Source organism: Ranitomeya variabilis, chromosome 5, assembly GCF_051348905.1.
Source record: "Ranitomeya variabilis isolate aRanVar5 chromosome 5, aRanVar5.hap1, whole genome shotgun sequence".
NCBI lineage: Eukaryota > Metazoa > Chordata > Amphibia > Anura > Dendrobatidae > Ranitomeya > Ranitomeya variabilis.
In genome coordinates this window covers 77,805,614-77,831,126 of record NC_135236.1, presented here as the reverse complement: position 1 = coordinate 77,831,126, position 25,513 = coordinate 77,805,614, and the positions used below count along the sequence as shown (strand labels likewise).

At 45.6% G+C, this 25,513-nt stretch overlaps 1 protein-coding gene across 1 annotated transcript in view; it reads left to right on the top strand.

Moving 5' to 3' along the window:
* LOC143774864 (uncharacterized) overlaps positions 1-5,790 on the top strand; it is an 83,038-nt gene extending 77,248 nt beyond the window's left edge. The window contains exon 7 of the mRNA XM_077262634.1: positions 5,653-5,790. Coding sequence (XP_077118749.1) covers positions 5,653-5,790 — 138 coding nt within the window. The remainder of the gene's footprint in view (positions 1-5,652) is intronic.
* The last annotated feature ends 19,723 nt before the right edge of the window (positions 5,791-25,513 follow it).

Sequence of the window (25,513 nt, the reverse complement as noted above, 5' to 3'; positions counted from 1 at the left end):
AATTTCAATAACATGTTCCTTGGCAAATGCGATATCCATGAAATTGCCACCTGAGTCAATCATAGCTGCACTGGAAATCCACTGTCCTGAACACAGGATCTTAATAGGGAGAGAACAGTGAGAGTTCTTTTCCTTAAGCTCCTTGGGGGTGAAGTCATAGAAAGTGAATGGAATACAGCGTTTAAAGGCAGGCTACATTCAGAGATGTCATACTCCACTACTGCTGCTAGCACCTTGTTAGGCCATCTAGGACACTTAGGACAATTGATCAAGAAGTGGTCAGACTGGCCGCAGTAGAAATATAGACTTTCACGAAGGCGCTCATTGATCTCGCGCCTCTGAACGGAATCAATTTGCATGGGCACCGCCTCCTCCCGAGATGTTTTACCTGCAGGCTCTTTGGAAGGAAGGGAAAAGTTAGAAATACGGTTATAAGCAGCAAACTTCTCCTGCCTTCGCTCAGTAAGGCGAATGTCTATGCGCACACAATGCTGTATAAAGGTCTCTATCTCTTGTGGTGACTCAGAGTGAGCTAGTTCATCTTTTACAATACTAGACATACCCCTTTTCAAATAGGCAATTGTGCATAACTGTCCCAATTGGTATCTACCGCTAATCTCCTGAATTCAGTAGCATACTCAATAACAGAACGTTTAGCCTGGCGTAAAGACAATAAAGCAGATTCAGCGGTTGCACGGCGATTAGGGTCATCAAACATTAATGCCATAGTGGCCAAGAAATCATCCAAGTTATTTAACCGTGGGTCACGAGACTCAATCATCGGATTTGCCCAGGCGAGTGCTCATGCGGTCAGCAGCATTATTACACACAATACTTTGGATCTATCATTAGGAAAATGGTCAGCATGCACATCAAAATATAGCATACATTGATTCACAAAGCCACGAAATTTGTCGCGATCACCATTAAATCTGAATGGGGGAAACTTAGGTGGGCTAGCTGGTGGCGGTTGCCCAGAGGGTAAAGTAGCGTGTGCAGCTATTTGCGTGCTTATGTCCTGAAAAGCCCATCCATACTGGGACTCTATGCCAGCAAGTTTGTTTTCCTGGGCTGCCATGCGGGTGCTTAAGTCCTGCAAAGTCTTGCCAAACACTTGTTGATTGTGTTCAAAGCTTCCAAACTTATTTTTCAGACCTTCCACATCTTTCTGCAGTGATCTAATTATGGAAAACACCTGCTCTAATCTGCTCTCTGCAGTCATTGTTCCAGCAGTCTCCTATTTTGTGGCTAGACTATCCTGTAATGATTATAGGGGATAACTCAGGACACTCTTTGCATGGAACAAGATAACTACAGGACACAGTTTTATAAGTGGTAAAGTCTATATTATCACACGGTGATTCAAACAGGTGCAGAGAGAAACTCAAGTCCACAACACTTGGAGTAAATATTAAACGCAGCTTAGCAGTCTATAGGAAACTTCAGAGGAAAATGCAATCACGCAGAAAGTCTATGAAGCACAATTATTCTTGAGGATACTTGACACGAATAAGTCCTTGTTTTAGTCCAAACACAGATAGATATGCTTATAAGGCAGTTCAAATAATATCTTAGCTCAACCAGGGAGGCCTGGGTAATAGTCTCAGGTTTTTGCAGAGCAGCAACAGCTTACATGTCCAGCAAATGCAGATGGAAGTAAACACGAGCAGCAGATGAAGGAGGATTACTGGAAACTGGTATATGCAGCAGGAACTCACAGCAGAGTAGCAGGATCACCACACAGGTTCACAGGAGCAGGTATATAGCCAGGGAGTCATCAGAGTCAGGAGCTGGATGCAAGGCAGAATACTCTAGCACAGACTGAAGGCTGGGGTGGAGTTTCATAGCAGGAAGACACAGTGCACATGAGACCAAAGACACCATCTTGGAAAAGGGCAGTAATGCACAAAAGGTAATAAAAAATCTTCAGAATCCTGACAGACTGTGCTGGGCTGGAGACAAGCCAAGGTAGGGTACTAACACCCCGAATGTGTGTATGGTTATATATGAGTTGTATGCATATGCCTGCATGTGTACATGGTATATGAGTGTATGTATATGCCTGTATATGTATGCATGGTATATGCGTGTATGTGTATATATGCTTGTATGTGTGTGCCTGTATATGTATGTATGTATGCATGGTATATGTGTGTATATATACTTGTTTGTGTATGCCTATATCTGTGTGTGCACGCGTATGTCTACATATGTGTGTCTGTGTCTGCATGCACTTGTCTGTGTTTTTACATATGCATTTCTGTGTGTGTATGTCATTGAGTGTCTGCATGTGTGTGTCTGTCTTCCTGCGTGTGCTTGTATGTGTCTAGTCTGTGTGCATTTCTGTCTATGTGTCTTCACATGTGTGTGTGTGTGTGTTTGTGCTTGTCTGAGCGTGAATTTCTGTGTGTATGAGCATGACTGTCTGCGTGTTTATGTATGCACTTTTGCATGCATAAGTGCGCTTGCCTGTGTGTATATGCAGCATCGGACTGGAGCACCTTGGGCTCACCAGACAAAATGATTCTTGAGGCCCACTATGTAGCTACATAGAAATAAATTCAAGACCATCAATTGTGTAGTAAAACACGCTAATATCAGGGCATAATATAAGATAGTAGACATCTTAATTATGTAGCAGGGGTTGGGATAGCCCCCTCATAGAATATTAAGTAGCCCCCCTCATAAAATATAATGTAGCCTCCCACAGAATATAATGCAGCCCCCGATAGAATATAATGCAGCTCCCTCATAGAATATAATGTAGCCTCCCTCATGGAATATAATGCAGCCCCCCTCATAGGGTATAATACAGCACCCCACAAAATATAATGCAACCCCCTCATAAGGTATAATGCAGCCCCCCCCCATAGAATATAATGCATCTCCCTCATATGGCATAATGCAGCCCCTCCACAGAATATAATGTAGCCCCTCAGAGTATAATGCAACCCCCTCATAAGGCAGCCCCCCTTAGAGTATACTGTAGCCCACTCATAGGGCATAATGCAGCTCCCCTCATATAGTATGATGTAGCCACCTGAGAGAATAATGCAGCCCTCACATATAATATAATGCAGCCCCTCCATAGAATATAATGTAGCCCCCTCAGAGTATAATGCCAACCCCTCATAAGGCAGCCCCCCATAGAATATACTGTAGCCCCTCATAGTGCATAATGCAGCTCCCCTCATATAGTATGAATTAGCCCCCTCAGAGAATAATGCAGCCCCCCACAGAATTATAATGTAGCCCCCTCATAGGGTATAATGCAGCCCCCTTGAAAGGGTATATTGCAGCCCCCTCCAGATCATCATTGTTCTCCCCCTCCACCATTGTACTCATTACCACCTCCATCATAGCCTCCTCCCCCACCACCATTGTCCTTTCCACCACTACCATCTTTGTCCTTTACACCACAATCATCATTGCTTTCTTCCCCACCACATCATCATTGCCTCCCCACCACCATCATCATCACTGCCTCCCCCATTACCACCATAATCATTGCCTCCCCCACCACCATCATTGCTTCCCCACCACCATCATCATTGCCTCCAACACCATCATTATTGCCTCCAGCACCATCATAATTGCCTCCAGCATCATCATCATTGCCCCCACCACCATCATCATTGCCTCCAGCACCATCATCATCATTGCCCCCACCACCATCATCATTGCCCCCACCACCATCATCATTGCCCCCACCACCATCATCATTGCCTCCAGCACCATCATCATTGCCTCCAGCACCATCATCATTGCCCCCACCACCATCATCGCCTCCAGCACCATCATCATTGCCCCCACCACCATCATCATTACCTCCAGCACCATCATCATTGCCTCCAGCACCATCATCATTGCCCCACCACAATCATCGCCTCCAGCACCATCATCATTGCCCACACCACCATCATCATTGCCTCCAGCACCATCATCATTGCCTCCAGCACCATCATCATCATTGCCTCCCCCCACACACACAGCTGCACACACGGAGACAGGGACACACACGCAGGCAGGCAGGGACGCACACACAGACACACACACAGCTGCACACACGCAGGCACACACGCACAGACACACATAGCCGCACATACGCAGGCACACACGCACACACACAGACACATACACAGACACACACACGCAGGCACACACACAGCACCCACTCACCTCTCCGCACATTCCCAGCAGCCGCAGCACATCCCAGCAACTTTCTCTCTGAAACAGCCGTGCTGAATGATGACGTCATCCAGCCGTGCTGATTAAGACAGGAAGTGCCGGACAGGAAGGAGGATGGCGTGGATCCCTGCAGCTCCACTCTGGTCCCAAGCTGCAGGGATTGCAATCAAGGATCGCCACCCTTCAGGGGCCCACCTCCGGGGCCCCCCATTCAGCAGCAGCGGCGGGCAGTGTTAGCCTCAGCCTGCGGCTAACGCTGCCCACCATTAAAGTGAAAAGGTATTCATGCCTCTCTACACCCATGGGTGCGTGGGGAAGCGTGAATATGGAGCAGAGGGGGCCTTAGGCAGCTGCTAGCCAATATGCCAGCAGGTGTCAGTGCCTGGGCCCACCGGAGAACCGGCCAGTCCGACCCTGTGTATATGTGTGTGTCCCCATTTCTGTGTGTCTACTAATGCATGTCTTCCTGTGTGTGTATATGTGCTTCTGTATTTCTTTGTGTGTCTTTGTGCTCTTCCAAATATTTTAATTGTCTTCAAAGGGAGATTTGTAGTTAAATTTCTGCGCTGCCGCTGAGATGAATTTCAGGAGAGTATAGTTGATTCACAGTGGTTTTATTCAACACGTTTCAGGGGTCTCATGCCCCCTTCATCAGGAAATACCACACAGGTGTGGTATTTCCTGATGAAGGGGGCATGAGACTCCTGAAACGCGTTGAATAAAACCACTGTGAATCAACTATACTCTCCTGAAATTCATCTCAGCGGCAGCGCAGAATTTTAACTACAAATCTCCCTTTGAAGACATTATTTTATCTGGTCGGCGAAGACCTGTGGATCTGCAGCAGCCGCTATCTATATGCTCTAATCTCATCCTAACCAGGTGAGCAAATTTGGTATATATTCTCCTCTGTGTAACGTGGATAAGACCCTATTGCACTCTTTGTCTCCCCATTGTTTTGCAATAAATATTTTAATTGGGGAGAGATGAGGGGGAGAAATTTTAGGATACAGTATGCGGAGAATGTGGGAAGAAACAGTGTGGTGAATGAGGGGAGGGGGAATGGGTGCGGGAACAGAAGGGAGATGTATGAGGAGATAATATGGAGAGTGAGAGGAGACAGCATGGGGGAGAAAAGAGTGAGGGGACACAGAACTAGGTAATGTGGGGAGAGGTATATAGATGGGACAGTGTGAGGGCACAGCAAGGAGGGAATAGTATGCTGTAGAGTGGTAGTGAGGGGGCACAGTATAGAGACTGGGCAGTATAGGGACACCATGTGAGAGGACAGTGTGAAGAGGAGGCCCAGTATAGAAGAGAAAGCTCAGTGAAGAGGGCATGTACCATAAGAATTATAGAGTGTGTGGGTCATATTTAGCGCAGGGAGCATTGTGAGAGTTAGTAGTCTCCGCGTAGGGCAGATATTTTTATTCAGGAGCATTGTAATGACTCTGCTCTTTTTAGGGGCGTCGTGTGGGGATGTGCTGCAGAAGACTGGAGAAGATGGAGGTCGACAGAGAACAGCTGTGCATGAGAAGAGTCATCATGGAGTCTGGACAAGATGGAGACGAAAAGAAAGGGAAAGACTCCAAGCAGAGATGAGGTCACAGGTAAGATACCTGGATGTAAATGTTTATTTGTGATCCAGCCTGCGTCTCATCAGTTCTGTGGTTCCAGTATGGTCTGCAGACTGACGACTGATGACAACAACTCCCAGTATCTCCATTGTTAAGGACATACTGGGAGTTATAGGTTCATGTGATACAAAGGTATATGGGGTTGAGTTGACACTACAATTTATGTACCATGTACTAATGGTGGTTCAGGTGATGTATTCTGTATACTAGAGTGTTTTTGCCTGTCTGTGTGTTTGTGCCTGTCTGCGTGTTTGGAATTATATGTATCTTTGTAAGATGTGCATTCTGGAGTGTAAAAACATTTGTATGTTTGGGCACATTTACTAAATCTATAAGGGCTCTTTCATGTGTTAGGGAATTCCATTTGCCTTTCCATGTTTAGGAACAGACAAGTGAAATTTTCTAACCTTGTCATAGCTGTCACCTTAGGGGTGTGCTTGTATGGAGTGTGTTCAGGAGCTGAGCCTGCTCCATACCAGGCAGATGTCGGATGTGATACACAGCCGGCGTCTGCCTGTAACAGCAGTGATCAGAGCTCACCTTGATTGTTGCTGTTTTAGGTATTTAAATGGCCTTGTCAATCACTGACAGCAGCATTTAGATGGCACGATGGCTGGTGCCTGCACTCACCTGCACCCATCAGCCTCCTGTGACGCACTTGCAGGTTGCTGATGGGTGTCACATGCTGCTGCCATCTTAGTCGTCAATGAAGGCCGGCCTGAGGTTGGGCTCCCTGGACGATGTCACAATCAGTGTCGGGACGTTATTCCAGCACGCTCACTTTGTAGTAAGCGGTGACTGTAATGTCTCCCTCCTTGTACCGGCCCCATCACAGGAAGCGACTGGCGGAAGGGAGAATAAAGCTTAAATTTCTCCCTGCAGCCAACGCTTTCCCATTATGCCGGGTAACCAGGCTTTAAACCCCATTTACCTGCAGATTAACCCTATATCTGCAGATACATAATGTTCCTGAAGATGACAAGTTACCCTTAAAGGGATTCTGTCAGTGCAGAATGACTGTTCAGACTGCCACTCGGTGCTTCACGGCGGGGCCAATCATGTACATTCATCTTCCCACCTGTTTGTATTCCATCATTCTCCACCCCCTCTAATGTGATTGACAGCTCTGACTTCATAGAGTCAGAGAAGTATGGAAATGGATGGGAAACAAGCAGGTGGGAGGGTGTATATAAACGATTGGCCGCCATGATGATCTGAGCTCCTGTGCTTGGTTTCAATAGTCATTCTGTGCTGACAGAGAGCCTTTAAAGAGGTGTCCAATACACCTGAAAGGTTTCACTGTGACTCAAAACATTGTATACAAAGCACCCAGCATCTATATATATAATTGTCTAAGGGTTTTTCTGTCTGTCTGTCTGTCTGTCCTGGAAATCCCGCGTCTCTGATTGGTTGAGGCCGCCAGGCCTCGACCAATCAGCGACGGGCACAGTATGGCGAAGATGATGTCATAAAGGTTGCCTCGACCAATCAGCGACGGGCACAGTCTGCCGCGAATTTGCCTCGACCAATCAGCGACGGGCACAGTATCGACGTAGATGTCATAATGGTTGCCATGGCGACGATGATGTCATAAAGGATGCCTCGACCAATCAGCGACGGGCACAGTCTGCCGCGAATTCTGGAATCATCATTGTCCATATACTAAGGGGACATGCATATTCTAGAATACCCGATGCATTAGAATCGGGCCACAATCTAGTTATATATGAGAATATATCCGTATAATGTCAGCACGATCCTCCTCCAGAGCGGGTCCACTGTGGGATACAATCAGTGGGCATCCCACAATGGACTCACTAGTGTGAAATTGCTATAAAGGAGTTATCCAGCGATTCTGTTACAGGGAATCTGTCACTGATTTCATGGTGGCATAACTAAGGGAAACAAACTACTGACAGATCCCCATAGCAGAAAGCTGAGTCACTCAGCTGTACCACAATCTTGTATTGAGGGACACAAAACAGTCCTGCTTTATTTGGAGCAACAAGCACTATACATCAACTGGTCTCCTCCTAAATTTTGTGCCCATGTTCGGTCTGATGATGACGCTGTGGCTGCAGTCATCATAGGCTGCCAAGGCATTGCAGGGGCATTAGTTGGCCGAGCAGTGGACTGGGAACTGGGTTTTGCTTGGGCCGACTCTGTGCCAGCATAAAGTCCCAATCCCCATTCTTTGTGTAGGGTAACAGCAACAGCATAGTACCCCCGAGGGCCATCCTCCTGGGAAAAATTGACCCAGTCTCCTTCTTTTAAAGGCCTGCCGAACTTCAGTGAGGCATTAACGTACACCTTAGCATTGGTGTCGTCATCCTGGATGAATCTGTAGCCATGCTCCACCTCTGTGTATTCCAGCTGCCCGCTGGTGCACCGTCCGGCCATAGCGCCCCCTCCCAGTTGCCGCAGTTCCGCCCACACCTCCGTCTCCCACTGTTTCTTATGGAGGATGACCTCTATCCAGGCGGCCTGAGTGGGGGATGGGAAAGGACTCTCTGATGGTGGATGGGTATGAGACAAGCCCCGGGTTATGATGTTTCCAAGTGCGGGCCTGTCCTCTATGGTCTGGGGCCGATGAACACTCATCACCTCTTCCCGTAACCCTATGAGGTGTTGTTAGGATCATTACAGTATTTCCCGGATCTGTGCATTCCTTAACCATGAAACCACAAATACACTAGTACATGCCCTTATCATCTCCCGCCTCGACTACTGCAACCTCCTACTCTCTGGCCTCCCCTCTAGCACTCTGGCACCACTCCAATCCATCCTAAACTCTGCTGCCCGACTAATCCACCTGTCTCCCTGTTGCTCCCCAGCCTCTCCTCTCTGCCAGGCCCTTCATTGGCTTCCTATCGCCCAGAGGCTACAGTTCAAAACACTAACAATGACATACAAAGCCATTCACAACCTGTCGCCTCCATACATCTGTGACATGGTCTCCCCGTACCTACCTACACGCAAACTTCGATCCTCTCATGATCTCCTTCTCTACTCCTCTCTCATCTCTTCCTCCCACAACCGCATCCAAGACTTCTCCCGTGCTTCCCCTATACTCTGGAACTCTCTACCCCAACACATCAGGCTCTCACCTACCACGGAAACCTTCAAAAGGAACCTGAAGACCTACCTCTTCCGACAAGCCTACAGCCTGCAGTGATCCTCAGTCTACTGAACCGCCGCATGACCAGCTCTACCCTCTCCTAGTGTACCTCACCCATCCCCCGTAGACTGTGAGCCCTCGCGGGCAGGGTCCTCTCTCCTCCTGTACTTGTGTATGCCTTGTTTTACTCATGCTTATTGTACTTGTCTAAATTTGGCCCGTTCACATGTAAAGCGCCATGGAATAAATGGCGCTATAAAAATGTATTATAATAATAATAATAATAATTATAGTATAAATGGGGGCTGTTTTGGACATCATAGTATACATGGGGACTGTTTTAGACATCATACTAATTATGGGGGCTGTGGTGACATTATACCATATATATACTGTAGGAGTCTGTGGTGAATATCATACAATATATGGGGGCTGTGGTAGTGACCATACTATATATTGGGGGGTTGTTGTGGATATCGTACCATATGGGCGGCTGTGGTGACCATCATACTGTGTTGGGGACAGTGTGAACAGTGGTTACAGTTTGAAGAGGGCAGCGTGGTGGGCAGTATGACAGCATAGTGGGAAAGGGGAACAGAATGGATATGGAGATTGGAGTGTGAAATGGAGGCACAATATTGGGTTGTGGGGGTTAGCATGGTGGGGGAACAGTGTGAAGATATAGAAAGAGCAATGGAAAATTAGAGAGAGTACAGGTACATGGTATAGGCCGTGGTTCATAAGGGCTTGTTCACACTTTGCTTTTTTTGCTGCGGATTTTTCAGCTGCGGATTTGGAAAAACCGCAGTGCAAAACCGCACTGCGGATTTTCCTGCGGTTTCTTCTGCGGATTCCTCTGCGGTTTTTCAACAGCACTTTCCTATTGGTGCATGTTGAAAACCGCAGCGGAATCCGCAGAAAGAAGTGACATGCTCTTTCTTTTTTTCCGCAGCAATTCCGCGCGGTTTTTTCCAGGATTTTCTGCAATGTGGGCACAGCGGTTTTTGTTTTCCATAGGGTAACATTGTACTGTACCCTGCATGGAAAACTGCTGCGGATCCGCAGCAAAAACCGCAAAGTGTGAACATAGCCTTAGGGTGAGTGGTGTGGCGGTTATAGTTTATAATGGTAGACAGTGGGGAGGTGATATAACATAGGAGGCTTATTTAGGGTCTGTAAGGGGTTGACTCACTCAGCTGCTTGCAAAGGTAAACACAGGAACACCTCTTGTGGTAAATCACCTGCTGGTTTATTAGAGAACAGCATAATCCGTAGCAGGGTTGAACATAGCCTTTCTGGCATAATGGCAATAAGAAAAGAAAGATAAAGTCCTATAGAGTCCTTTTTCCTGCAAGATTCACCCGCAGGGAACACTGAAAGTCCTCAGGTCCTCCTGGAGCCACGTCTGGAGACTTTCCTCTCCAAACACACAACAGAGTAAAAAACAGTGGCTGAACATATAACTCCCCAGCCATACCCTTGAGTTGGAGATATATTGAGTAGGCGTCCCGACCATCTCTTACCTACTCACCAAAAAAAACCCAGTTTCTTATCATGGCTGATTAACCCCTTCACCACATAGCATGCTGGAGAGAAACGTATGGGTTTTTAGATCACAGAAGAAAGCAATCTTCGTGTCACATATCTATCCTCACAAACAGTGCCATTGATCCTGTCACAGGTCATAATATGGTATTGACAGATATTTTTATGTGGAGGGCATTTTAACAACACTCTTATTTTTAATAACATTATGTTGGGATGTGCTGCAAAAGACCAGCGATGATGGAGGTCTGTAGAGAACCATTGTGAAAAGTCATCATGGCATCTAGACAAGATGGAGATGAAACAAAAGAGACTGTAATAAGTAATCTATAAGGTACCTGGATGTAAATGTTTGTTTGTGAAACTGACTAATCCTCATCATCAGTACTGTGGTTCCTGTACGGTCCGCAGTCTGGTGATGGCTGTTAATAACAACTCCCAGTATCTCCTTACAATTGTTACGCGCATACTGGGAGTTGTAGGCTGTAGGTTCGTGCAATACAATTGGTTATGGAGCTCAATTGATATTACAATTGATTGCTGTGCTAAGCTTAATTCGAGTATTCAAGTACTCTTGGTCCTGGTCCTGTATTCATGTACTTATGGTGGTTCTGGTGACGTATTCATGTACTGATGGTGGTTCCGATGACATTTATTTACTGATGGTGGTGCTGATGATGTATTTATTTACTGATGATGTTTCTGGTACCATATTCATGTACTATTTATGGCTCTAGTGATCTAATTAATGTACTGATGATAATTTTGGCTTTGTATTCACGTACTGATGATGATTATGGTGATGAATATATAACCAGCATGATCATAACTACATGAATACAGCACAAGAACAACCATCACCGCATGAATATGTCACCAAAACCAGAATATATCACCAGAACCACCATCAGTTTTCTGCAAGATGTATTACCTTTTCATTTTCATTGCACCCTTGTCTCTTAAATATCCAATTTGCAACAAATCCTCTTTAAAAGATCCAGTAGCGCTTGTTAATTAATATTAAATAGCACCTCAAAACTCAGCAGATTCTACAGGATTGTACACCTGTTTCCTCAACACACAATCATGGACTGATATCTCCCGATACAACAGAAGAGGAGGAGTACAACAAGCTTCAATGGTAAATGAAAATGATCATGGTGTTGATGACACTGGCCATATTCTATATGAGGGTGCCGCCTGGCTAACAGAAAGAAGAGTATGAGAAGAAGGAGGAGGAGTGCATTTGTTTACTCTGATTGCTGGCCTGCATGGTTATCAGAAGGCTAGGGCGTGCATCCGAGCCCAGCTCCTGTACGGCTCCAGGAGGGCTTCGGATGAGTCCCATTTGAAAACCAAACCAGTTTTGGGTAAATTATTCCCCAAGAGACCATTGATGACAGCCAGAAGGAGTAATAATTTGCGAGATCTTTTAGTCAGGAGCCACTATGTGGCAAAACCGTCTCTCCCTTTTTATACGGGAAGACCACATCAGGGCTGTTTCCCATGTGGATCCTGTCTGGTGTGTCGGAATGTGGAACGGGCCAATAATTTTTCCTTGTCTAACGGAAAACGGGTTTTTAGGATTATACAAAATACAGAAAAAGCATATGAATCTAAGAAGGGGATCACCAAGAGATGTAATGTGTAATACAAAAAATGCTTTTATTGAAAACCACCACATACAAGACTATTAAAAACATTTAAAAGTCAGAACTTAAATTACAATCCAAAAAGTATGGATTCATAATCAGTATTCCCCCTAACCAATAATGGCCAAATAGAAATAATACAACATAAATAGATGAATAAAGACTATAGGTTGTATGCATGCTGCTATCATAAAAATAATAACATGATGCTCATGCCACACATCCCATATAAAGAGATTTTGCAATATTAGCCCACAACAGCTCCCAACCGCAAATAACACAGCATAAATACAAACTTGTAAGTTGTGTACATGCCACTAGTTTTGTAAAATACAATTAATACAATATGGATGTAAAATTATATTTACCAAGCATGGGTATAATAGTCTGAGAAAAAGGCAAAATAGGCAATAGGAAACATTAAAGATAGAGTAACTGCCACTGAGGGGTCAATATGTCGGTGAGACAAATACTTCACCCTAATCCGGAATAACGGTTGCCCCCCATGTAGCAGAGCAGTCAGGCAAAGTAGGTGCTAGACCCACGCGTATCGACACACCAAGGTGTCTTTCTCAAGGTCAGATGCCCAGGTTTTTAGGATTAATGAATACATCTAGTGTAGTAGGGACTATGTCGTGTATTATGCCACATGTTCCTGTGCTCTGATTTACATAGGGTTAACATCTTGGGAACTACGGATCAGAACCAGGGAACATGTTAGAGATATTAAAGCAGCACAAACCAGTAGTGACATCTTGACCTAAAAGACTATTCCCCACCATTTCAGGATGCACCATGCTTGTAACCCAGATTTATTAAAAATACGTGGTATTGATCGGGTACATGGTAGTATCACAGGGGGAGACTTGAGACGCAGGCTGGCACAACTTGAGTGCTGGTGGATTATTAAATTGGGGACCACGACCCCTCTGGGTCTTAATGAAAAATTAAGCTTTACATCATTTTTGGAATATAGATTGACATCTTGTTATTTAGTGCCTTGTTGTGATGTTCATCTAATTAATGCCTTTGGAATATTTTTGAATGCTTTATTTGTGTTTTTGTGTTTTATTTATATTAGCGGATGTCATCTCAGCATCTAAACTTGGGCTTTTGTTTCTTGTATACCACTGAACATCCCTCATGATGATACCTATCAGGCACTTATGGATATACGGAGTGATTCCATATGTCAGTCTAACATCAATTGGACGCTGTATGTAGAAGTGATGTTTCATCTACTGACCTTTTGATGGAGTGAATGGAACGGCTTCATGATACACTAATATCTACCAATATGTGTTATCTTGGTGACTAAGTAGCAGTCATTGATATGTGGACTTATTCTTTATCTGTTATTTTTAATTTATTTTTGTTGTTGTCCATAGGTATCATTAATCTATTGGGAATTGTAATGAATTGGGACGTTAATATTACGTTTTGAGCGGTACATTTTTGCCCTCTGTGCTGCCCTTAAGTATTATGGCCCCATTATAATCTCTTTCATCCAGTCGTGAGTAGCGTATGCCGCCGTGACTACCCTCAGCTTGCGTCTCACATGGCATCTAAACGAGGCTGTGCGTTTCATTGACGTCAAACGGAACACTTGTTCCTAACTCACCGCCCCATGATGCTGGAAGTGACATATTGGTGCTGTGGTAGGTTCCGCCCTTACACATTCACATGACACGACTGGAGGCATCCCTCGCCCTTGCGTTCATTGGCCCGCCCCCACACTTTCACATAACGCGGCCAGATGTGTCTCTGTTTATTGCGTTCATTGGTTGTGGTGGATTATGGTGGGATATTTAAGACTGCGTTTTGGACACAGATGCACTGCCCCCCCGAGGAAGCAACAGCGAAATGCGCGTCGGGGCTTCTGTGCTTTGGTTTGGCATCAGTATGGATAAGAGGTTTTGATGTTACTGCTAACTATGTATTGGTGGCAATTTACTGGTTACCTTAGGTAGATGGGGTCACTTTTTTGTTACCTTCATATTGTATTACTAACTTTACTAACTTTACTACCTGCAAATTACTATTTTATTATCATCCTCTGGCCTTGTGACTTATGGTGTAATTCCTTTGTATGCATCTAGGCAATATATATTATGCACTATGCACTTTATTAAGGGAATGAATCTATGCATGCCTAGGTGATCTTTTTCCCATAGTTTCATACAGTATGCCCTCCATTGCTCTCATGGTTAAATTGCTGCCTGCCTCTTCTTTTCCACATAAATTGATTATTAAGTATGGATTTAATTCTTATTTTGTATATGTATTGTTTCTCATTTAGTATTTTGTATCAATAAACACACTTTTTAATATTTTTATAAAGTTTTGTCTTTGTTGGATTTATTACTAAATGTGCTTTTGTGGTACATCCATACTATTAATTAGGATATTCAAAACTCTCTGTGGTTCTTATGAGTTTTTAACAATTGATTTTTGTATTCCTGTCTTCTTAATATCAACTGACGACATCGCAGGTGAGCCCACACCATTCCAGCACATTTGATTCCTTTCTCGTGGGTCTGCAGCAGCCTAAGCCTCTTTAAATGGTTCTGTGCACACAACCCTACCACGTGAGCATGCTATTGCCTATTCTTGTCCACACTATCTACTCAGATAAGACCCTTTTGTGCTTCTTGTCCCTTGCAAGTTTATTTTTTTTCAAGGTAGGGCATTATATAATAGTGGATGGGGATAGACGAATACATGATAAAGGAAAACACTATTCAGAAATGGAAGGTAATATACAGTGGCATGTAGAAGAGTTGGCAGCTATATCATCTGAGAAAATAAAGAACCTCATCCACAACTACCACAAAAGACTTCAAGCTGTCATTGATGTTAGAGGGGGCGATACACGAATAAGTAATGGGGTATGTGAACTTTTGATCAGGTTCATTTGGATGTTTTGGGTTGTTATTATGATTTAAAAAGAGAAAACACAGTAATTTGACGATAAATGGCTTCACCCAACCACTAACCATGAGCGGAGAAAAAGTTCTGGTGTTATCATTCATATTCTCTGAAAAAAGGCCAAGAAAGCAAAAATTATGCCAGGGTATGTACATTTTTGAGCACAACTGTACATATATGGAATAAGCCGAAGACTGCCGAGAGCAGTGAATACCGCTGGAAGGTAATGAGCGGCCCCGGAAGCAGATGCAGCCGGGAGACAGCGGGATGGGAGGACACGTCACTGGAAAGGTAAGTATAATATTTATAATGTTTATTACCATATATACTCGTGTATAAGCTGAGATTTTCAGCACTTTATCTTGTGCTGAAAGTGCCCCCCTCGGCTTATACACGAGTCATGGTCCAGAAAGCCAGCGGGGAGAGGGATTGGGGAGCCGGCGGCTGTAGCACAGTGACAGCTGCAGCCGCTGGCTTTCAGAAGACCTCAATACTCACCCTCCGTTGCTGCATCTCCTTCTCTGCATCTCTGTCCCGGTGCGGCAGCTTCTTGTGCTGACCGATCACATGGTACCGCTCATTAAAGTCATGAATATGGACGCGACTCCACTCCCATAGGCGTGGAGCGCATATTCATTACCTTAATGAGTGGTACCGCAAGACCGCTCAGCACAGGAAGAAGCTGCTGCACCGGAACAGAGATGCAGGGACGTTCAGCGACGGTGCGAGGAGGGTGAGTATGACGGGGAGGATGGGGGAGGACAGAGGAGGATGGGAGAGGATGGGGGAGGATGGGGAGGATTGAGGAGGACAGTGGAGCCCAGCCATGCATACAAGATGGGACAGGGGGGCCATGCATACAAGGATGGGTGGGAGCCGAGCCATGCATACAAGATGGGACTGGGGGAGCCATGCATATGGAGCGCCCCCACTGCCGCAGGGCCGAGGCTTCTCTGTCTCAGTTCTGGGATTGTCACGGTGGCTAGGCCCGGTCCGTGACCCTGCTGAGGGGCGTCCAATGAAAGTTGAGAATGATGTGGTGTGGTGCAGGTCGCGATGAATAACGAGGACACCAGGTTGCAGTCTCTTTACCTCTTTACTGAAGGCTTCAGGATCCTCAATCCGGAGTACGGTTAACAGGGCTGTCTGAGACCGGCCGGTCCGATGGCACTTCCAGAGTTCCTTTTGCAGGTGGAAATCTGTGCCTACCTTCTAGCGCTTGTGTGTTGTAGTCCTTCCCTGCTTAGCACCATGGGATAGTCCTCACAACTGTTGTGTCTGTTTCTGAAGTTCCCTCACAACTGATTCTGATGTTCTTCTCCGTCCCCCAGATGATATGGCAAGGATGCACCCGTATGACGGGTAGGCCTGGAGGTCTTCTGGGACCCTAGAGTCGCCCCTCTCCAACTGTTGCCCCCTATGTCTGCTTAGGTGATTTAGGTGAGACAGCCCGCCTATAACTGACTGTCCTGCCATAGGTTTGAAGTAAGGCCTGGAGCTCAATACTTCCTCGGCGTTTCCGGCCACCGGCTACGCGCCTCAGTAGGATGTTGCCTCGTTCTTACAGCACGACTCCTACTGGCGTTTCTCCATGTTTCGTTGATCTCGTTTCTCACTCTTCACAATAAACCTCGCTTCTTGTCCTTTCTTGGGGTACCGCCGCAATGAAGTGCAGGCACGGTCCCGTAACGTTCTTTCTGTTCGCTAGGCCTCTGTCAGGATCCCACCCCTGACAGGGACCCCCCTGAATCTTCCCCTGCAACACCCTCTGCCACAGGATGTTGCCTGGTTCCAACCCAGTCAGCTTCTGTCTAACTTCCTATCTAACCCCCAGTTTTACCAGATTGTGAGGAGTGGCCTAATACATAGCACCCTTAGCTCCCCCTGGAGGCCAGACTGTGAAGTGTATTGGTGACTATGATACCTGGTCAGAAGAACTCCTTCAGTGCCATCAGACGTACCATAGCCCCCTTAGTGGCGGAGCCACAGTACTGCAATGACCAGGACTCTGGGGCGCTGCACATACAACATACAGATAGGAATGAGGGGACAATACATACCTGGCTTATACTCGAGTCAATAAGCTTACCCAGTTTTCCGTGGCAAAATTAGGTTCCTCGGCTTATACTCGGGTCGGCTTATACTCGAGTATATACAGTATTCATTTTATGCTTTCTTTTACAGGCCCTGGACCCAAACTGGACCCGAACTGTAACATGGGTTTCCCATGGAAACCCGTGTTCGGGACCTTGTGACCGAACACTAACTGCCAACTCAGGTGACCAAGACAAGATGGTAAACATGGAAAAATCACAAAAATAAATGGGTTTCATATATTGCTGTACTTGTTTTTTTCATCATCCATTGCTTTCAATGGGTGAAAAATGCTGAAAAAATGCTGAAAGAAGTGACATGTTCTATGTCCAAAAAAACATGCAAAGCACAAAATATTGTTGACAAAAAAAAATGTGTGTGCATGACATTTCTGAAATTTCATAGGCTTTGTTGGTACTGTAAAACGCAGTTGAAAATTAGCTTAAAAAAAGCAGCAAAAACACTTAGTGTGAACTTAGCCTAAAATTTACAGACCTCTCCATTCGTTGTAGGTGGGAAAAGTTGCAAAACTGGCAGTTTATCAAATACTTATTTTCTCCACTGTATATTCAGGCACTATGTAATAATGAATGGTGATACACATAAGAAGGAAGGACACAATGGAATAATGGACATCTCTATACATAATAAGGGAGGACACTACACCACATTCTAAATTATTATGCAAATTGGATTTAAATGTCATAAATATGTAATTTTTTTGTTTTCCAAATAAACTGGATCACGGAAATCAATTCAAACTTCTGTGATAATTTGTTTGCCAGGTGAGTCCACTTAAAGGAAAACTACTTAAGAAAAACATTCCCCATTATTGAGCAGGCTACAGATTTCAAATAATATGGGGAAGAAAAGGGATCTCTCTGCAGCTGAAAAGCAGCAAATAATGCAATGACTTGGACAAAGTGTGAAAAAAGTAGATATTTCACAAAAACTTGAGCATGATCGTCTTACTGATAAGAGATTTATGGTTGATACAGTTGTAAGGCTGCCAGGGTGGTAGTCGTGGCAACAAGCTGTATGGTTCCCACACCCTGGCACCACGCAGAGGAAATACAAAATCTTTTCTGTAGTGTGTATGATGCGTGCAGCAGAGTACTTACTTCAATTGCTGGAGTCCCCTCAGTCTCGGTCACTCCAGCTTCACAAAAAGTTTCAGAGTCACCACACACCAAACACAGAATCATCTTCATATCTCTCCCTGTCATCCGGACAGTCTCTATCCCCTGCATCAGCTTCCCTTTCAAGGCAAGCTCAATTATATCACTGGACAAGCCGTGTCCCACGTATTTCCTTGGACAATCCATGTCCCATCTGTTTCCTTGGACAATCTGTGTCCCATATGTTTCCTTGGACAATCCGTGTCCCATCGGTGCCTTTCCTGTTACCAGCTCCTTATCAGCCCCTCGTCTCTTTCCAATTGGGAAGGGTGCTGGGAACGCCATCTCAGCTGCTCCCGCCCTGGTCCTAGACCCTAGGTCCTTCTTGGGGATGATTCTGTCAAGCTAGTGCTTGTTGGCACTGTTCACCGGCCTGGGGCCCCTTAATGCCATCTGCAGACTTATCCCCACAGCCTGTTGCACTCTGCCTTACTACTTCTCACACATACTGCCCTTTCCGGGTGTCTGGTCCTAATCAGGAAGTATCCTGACTATACATCCCTGCTCTGTGCTGCCCCTTCTATTAACTTAACCCCTATGCTGCTTATCTCCTACTCTGTCCCATGCTGTCCTCTATGTTGTGATTTTGCTTTTTGCTCCCTCTAGTGGTCATTAGTGATTTGACTCTGGAGCTTCTGTCTTTTCCTATATCCTCACCTGGGCCGTTAGTTCAGGGGCGTTGCTATATAAGCTCCCTGGACCTTCAGTTCAATGCCTGGCATCATTGAAATCAGAGCTAATCTGTTGTGCTCTTGTCCTATGATCCTGGTTCCTGTATTTCAAGCTAAGTCTGCTTCCTTGCTTTTTGCTTTTGTTTTGTTTGGTATTTTTGTCCAGCTTGTTCCAATCTTTATCCTGACCTTTGCTGGTAGCTCTAGGGGGCTGGTGTTCTCCCCCCGGACAGTTAGACGGTTCGGGGGTTCTTGAATCTCCAGCGTGGATTTTTATAGGGTTTTTGTTGACCAGATAAGTTATCTTGCTATATTCTGCTATTAGTAAGCTGGCCTCTCTTTGCTGAACCTGGTTCATTTCTGTGTTTGTCATTTCCTCTTACCTCACCGTTATTATTTGTGGGGGGCTTGTATCTTGCTTTGGGGTCCCTTTCTCTGGAGGCAAGAGAGGTCTTTGTTTTCTTCTCCTAGGGGTAGTTAGATTCTCCGGCTGGCGCGAGTCATCTAGCGATCACCGTAGGCATGATCCCCAGCTACTTCTAGTGTTGGCGTTAGGAGTAGCTATTTGGTCAACCCAGTTACCACAGCCCTATGAGCTGGATTTTTGAATCTCGCAGACTTACACGTTCCTCTGAGACCCTGTCCACTGGGGTCATAACAGTATGCCAGGCCAGTATTAAATGTTTAATGCATTGCAGAAGTGGGATTATAAGAAAGAAAATTTTGAGGTTTTTTTTTCCCTCTCTCATTTTTTTTTTCCCCTTTACCTCAGAGTGGCTTAAGCTTGCTGCAGACATGAATGTCCAGACCTTGTTTACAAGTGTGGACCAGCTTGCCGCTCGTGTGCAGGGTATACAAGATTATGTTACCAGAAATCCTAGGTCTGAACCCAAGATTCCGATTCCTGAACTGTTTTCAGGAGACCGATTTAAGTTTAGGAATTTCAGGAATAATTGTAAATTGTTTTTGTCCCTGAAACCTTGTTCGTCTGGAGACTCTGCTCAACAAGTAAAAATTGTTATTTCATTCTTACGGGGTGACCCTCAAGATTGGGCTTTTTCGTTGGCGCCAGGAGATCCGGCATTGGCTGATATTGATGCGTTTTTTCTGGCGCTCGGTTTACTTTATGAGGAACCCAATCTTGAGATTCAGGCAGAGAAAGCCTTGCTGGCTATGTCTCAGGGCCAGGACGAGGCTGAGGTGTATTGCCAAAAATTTCGGAAATGGTCCGTGCTGACACATTGGAACGAGTGTGCACTGGCCGCTAATTTTAGAAATGGCCTTTCTGAGGCCATTAAGAATGTTATGGTGGGTTTTCCCATTCCCACAGGTCTGAATGATACCATGTCCCTGGCTATTCAAATTGACCGGCGGTTGCGGGAGCGCAAAACCGCAAATTCCCTCATGTTGTTGTCTGAACAGACACCTGATGTGATGCAATGTGATAGAAAAACCGCAAATTCCCTCATGGTGTTGTCTGAACGGACACCTGATTTGATGCAATGTGATAGAATCCTGACTAGAAATGAGAGGAAAATTCATAGACGCCGGAATGGCTTGTGCTACTACTGTGGTGATTCTACACATGTTATCTCAGCATGCTCTAAACGTATATCTAAGGTTGTTAGTCCTGTCACCGTTGGTAATTTGCATCCTAAGTTTATTCTGTCTGTAACTTTGATTTGCTCACTGTCGTCTTATCCTGTCATGGCGTTTGTAGATTCAGGTGCTGCCCTGAGTCTTATGGATCTCTCATTTGCTAAGCGCTGTGGTTTTATTCTTGAACCATTAGAAAATCCTATCCCTCTTAGGGGTATTGATGCTACGCCATTAGCAGAAAATAAACCGCAGTATTGGACACAGGTTACCATGTGCATGACTCCTGAACACCGCGAGGTGATACGTTTTCTCGTTCTACATAAAATGCATGATTTGGTTGTTTTGGGCCTGCCATGGTTACAGACCCATAATCCAGTCCTTGACTGGAAGGCTATGTCAGTGTCTAGTTGGGGCTGTCGTGGTATTCATGAGGATTCCCTGCCTGTGTCTATTGCTTCTTCTACGCCTTCGGAAGTTCCGGAGTATTTGTCTGATTATCAGGATGTCTTTAGCGAGTCCAGGTCCAGTGCATTGCCTCCTCATAGGGAATGTGACTGTGCAATAGATTTGATTCCAGGCAGTAAATTTCCTAAGGGAAGACTGTTTAATCTGTCGATACCTGAACATACCGCTATGCGTTCATATATCAAGGAGTCTCTGGAGAAAGGACACATCCGTCCGTCTTCTTCCCCTCTTGGTGCGGGATTCTTTTTTGTGGCTAAAAAGGACGGATCTTTGAGGCCTTGTATTGACTATCGGCTTTTAAATAAGATCACTGTCAAATTTCAGTATCCTTTGCCGCTGTTGTCTGACTTGTTTGCCCGGATTAAAGGTGCCAAGTGGTTTACCAAGATAGACCTTCGTGGTGCGTACAACCTTGTGCGCATTAAGCAAGGGGATGAATGGAAAACCGCATTCAATACGCCCGAAGGTCATTTTGAGTACTTGGTGATGCCTTTTGGGCTCTCTAATGCCCCTTCAGTTTTTCAGTCCTTTATGCATGACATTTTCCGGAACTATCTGGATAAATTTTTGATCGTTTATCTGGATGATATTCTGGTTTTTTCTGATAATTGGGACTCGCATGTGGAGCAGGTCAGGATGGTCTTTAAAATTTTGCGTGAAAATTCTTTGTTTGTCAAGGGCTCAAAGTGTCTTTTTGGTGTACAGAAGGTTCCCTTTTTGGGGTTCATTTTTTCCCCTTCTGCTGTGGAGATGGACCCAGTCAAGGTCCGAGCTATTCTTGATTGGACTCAGCCCTCGTCAGTTAAGAGTCTTCAGAAGTTCTTGGGTTTCGCTAACTTCTACCGTCGTTTTATCGCTAACTTTTCTAGCATTGTGAAACCTTTGACGGATATGACCAAGAAGGGCTCCGATGTGGTTAATTGGGCTCCTGCTGCCGTGGAGGCCTTCCAGGAGTTGAAACGTCGGTTTACTTCGGCGCCTGTTTTGTGCCAGCCTGATGTCTCGCTTCCCTTTCATGTTGAGGTGGATGCTTCAGAGATTGGAGCAGGGGCCGTTTTGTCGCAGAGAGGCCCTGGTTGCTCTGTTATGAGACCTTGCGCCTTTTTCTCTAGGAAGTTTTCGCCTGCGGAGCGAAATTATGATGTGGGCAATCGGGAGTTGTTGGCCATGAAATGGGCATTTGAGGAGTGGCGTCATTGGCTCGAGGGTGCTAAGCATCGTGTGGTGGTCTTGACTGATCACAAAAATCTGATGTATCTCGAGTCTGCTAAACGCCTGAATCCTAGACAGGCCGCTGGTCATTGTTTTTCTCCCGTTTTGACTTTGTTGTCTCGTATTTACCAGGTTCAAAAAATGTGAAGGCCGATGCTCTTTCCAGGAGCTTTGTGCCTGATGCTCCTGGAGTCGCTGAACCTGTTGGTATTCTTAAGGATGGTATTATCTTGTCAGCTATTTCTCCAGATCTGCGACGTGTGTTGCAGAGATTTCAGGCTGATAGGCCTGATTCTTGTCCACCTGACAGACTGTTTGTGCCTGATAAGTGGACCAGCAGAGTCATTTCCGAGGTTCATTCCTCGGTGTTGGCAGGTCACCCAGGAATTTTTAGCACCAGAGATCTGGTGGCCAGATCCTTTTGGTGGCCTTCCTTGTCTAGGGATGTGCGGTCATTTGTACAGTCCTGTGGGACTTGTGCTCGAGCTAAGCCTTGCTGTTCTCGTGCCAGCGGGTTGCTCTTGCCCTTGCCTGTCCCTAAGAGACCTTGGACACATATCTCCATGGATTTCATTTCTGATCTTCCGGTGTCTCAAGGCATGTCTGTTATCTGGGTGATATGTGATCGCTTCTCCAAGATGGTCCATTTGGTTCCTTTGCCTAAGCTGCCTTCCTCTTCCGATCTGGTTCCTGTGTTTTTCCAGAACGTGGTTCGTTTGCACGGCATCCCTGAGAATATTGTGTCAGACAGAGGATCCCAGTTCGTTTCCAGATTCTGGCGATCCTTTTGTAGTAGGATGGGCATTGACTTGTCGTTTTCGTCTGCTTTCCATCCTCAGACTAATGGACAGACGGAGCGAACTAATCAGACTTTGGAGGCTTATTTGAGGTGTTTTGTCTCTGCTGATCAGGACGATTGGGTGACCTTCTTGCCGTTGGCTGAGTTTGCCCTTAATAATCGGGCTAGTTCCGCCACCTTGGTTTCGCCGTTTTTCTGCAACTCTGGTTTCCACCCTCGTTTTTCTTCGGGTCATGTGGAACCTTCTGACTGCCCTGGGGTGGATTCTGTGGTGGATAGGTTGCAGCGGATCTGGAATCTTGTGGTGGACAACTTGAAGTTGTCACAGGAGAGGGCTCAGCGCTTTGCCAACCGCCGCCGCGGTGTGGGTCCCCGACTACGTGTTGGGGATTTGGTGTGGCTTTCTTCCCGCTTTGTTCCTATGAAGGTTTCCTCTCCCAAATTTAAACCTCGTTTTATTGGTCCTTACAAGATATTGGAAATCCTTAATCCTGTATCCTTTCGCCTGGATCTTCCTGTGTCGTTTGCTATCCACAACGTGTTTCATAGGTCCTTGTTGCGGCGGTACGTTGTGCCTGTGGTTCCTTCTGCTGAGCCTCCTGCTCCGGTGTTGGTTGAGGGCGAGTTGGAGTACGTGGTGGAGAAGATCTTGGATTCTCGTCTCTCCAGGCGGAGGCTTCAGTACCTGGTCAAGTGGAAGGGCTATGGTCAGGAAGATAATTCCTGGGTGGTCGCCTCTGATGTTCATGCGGCCGATTTAGTTCGTGCCTTTCACGCCGCTCGTCCTGATCGCCCTGGTGGTCGTGGTGAGGGTTCGGTGACCCCTCACTAAGGGGGGGGTACTGTTGTGATTTTGCTTTTTGCTCCCTCTAGTGGTCATTAGTGATTTGACTCTGGAGCTTCTGTCTTTTCCTATATCCTCACCTGGGCCGTTAGTTCAGGGGCGTTGCTATATAAGCTCCCTGGACCTTCAGTTCAATGCCTGGCATCGTTGAAATCAGAGCTAATCTGTTGTGCTCTTGTCCTATGATCCTGGTTCCTGTATTTCAAGCTAAGTCTGCTTCCTTGCTTTTTGCTTTTGTTTTGTTTGGTATTTTTGTCCAGCTTGTTCCAATCTTTATCCTGACCTTTGCTGGTAGCTCTAGGGGGCTGGTGTTCTCCCCCCGGACCGTTAGACGGTTCGGGGGTTCTTGAATCTCCAGCGTGGATTTTTATAGGGTTTTTGTTGACCAGATAAGTTATCTTGCAATATTCTGCTATTAGTAAGCTGGCCTCTCTTTGCTGAACCTGGTTCATTTCTGTGTTTGTCATTTCCTCTTACCTCACCGTTATTATTTGTGGGGGGCTTGTATCTTGCTTTGGGGTCCCTTTCTCTGGAGGCAAGAGAGGTCTTTGTTTTCTTCTCCTAGAGGTAGTTAGATTCTCCGGCTGGCGCGAGTCATCTAGCGATCACCGTAGGCATGATCCCCGGCTACTTCTAGTGTTGGCGTTAGGAGTAGCTATTTGGTCAACCCAGTTACCACAGCCCTATGAGCTGGATTTTTGAATCTCGCAGACTTACACGTTCCTCTGAGACCCTGTCCACTGGGGTCATAACACTCTATCACTAATTTGCCTCCCTCTATTGTCCTATACTATCTAAGTTCCTAATCTAGCCCTAATGCTATAAACAGTACATTCACATTACAATACATGACATCACAGTATAAATGAACATTAATAAACAGTGAGGTGCTGCAGTTAAACGTGCGAACAGCATCCAGGAGAGAGAAGGCACGTGAGGGTGCCTGCCACCTCTTTACACAGTCACAGACAGGTTCATGCAGTTAAAGGCATAGTAAGGAAGGTTTGTGGCAGACAAATTCATTGGATTAAGAGAGCAGCTGCTCAAATACCATTAAAAAGCAGCAAACAGGTATTTGAAGCTGCTGGTTCCTATGGAATGCCACAAATTTCAAGGTGTTGGATCCTGGAGGCTTGCAATTGTGCATAAGCCTACATTTGGCTACCCCTAAACAGTGCTCACAAGTAAAACCAGTTGAAGTGGACCTAGACCTACATGAAGACTAGTGGATTATTGGTTGGATGACCACCAGGTCCCAACAAGGCTGCATCATCAGCAAGGAGTTAGCGGAGTCATGTTTTGGGCTGTACTTATGGCTAGTGAGTAGTTGGGTCCCTGAAGGTGTGAAAATGACCGTGACAAAATATATAGAGTTTTTGACTGACCATTTTCTTCCATGGTATAAAAAGAAGAACCATGCCATCCATAGCAAAATCATCTTCCTGCTGACAATGCACCATCTTATGCTGCAAAGAAGCCTCTGAATCTTTGGCTGCTATGGGCATAAAAGGAGATAAACTCATGGTGTGGCCACCATCTTCCCCTGACCTCAACCCTATAGAGAACCTTTGAAGTATCCTCAA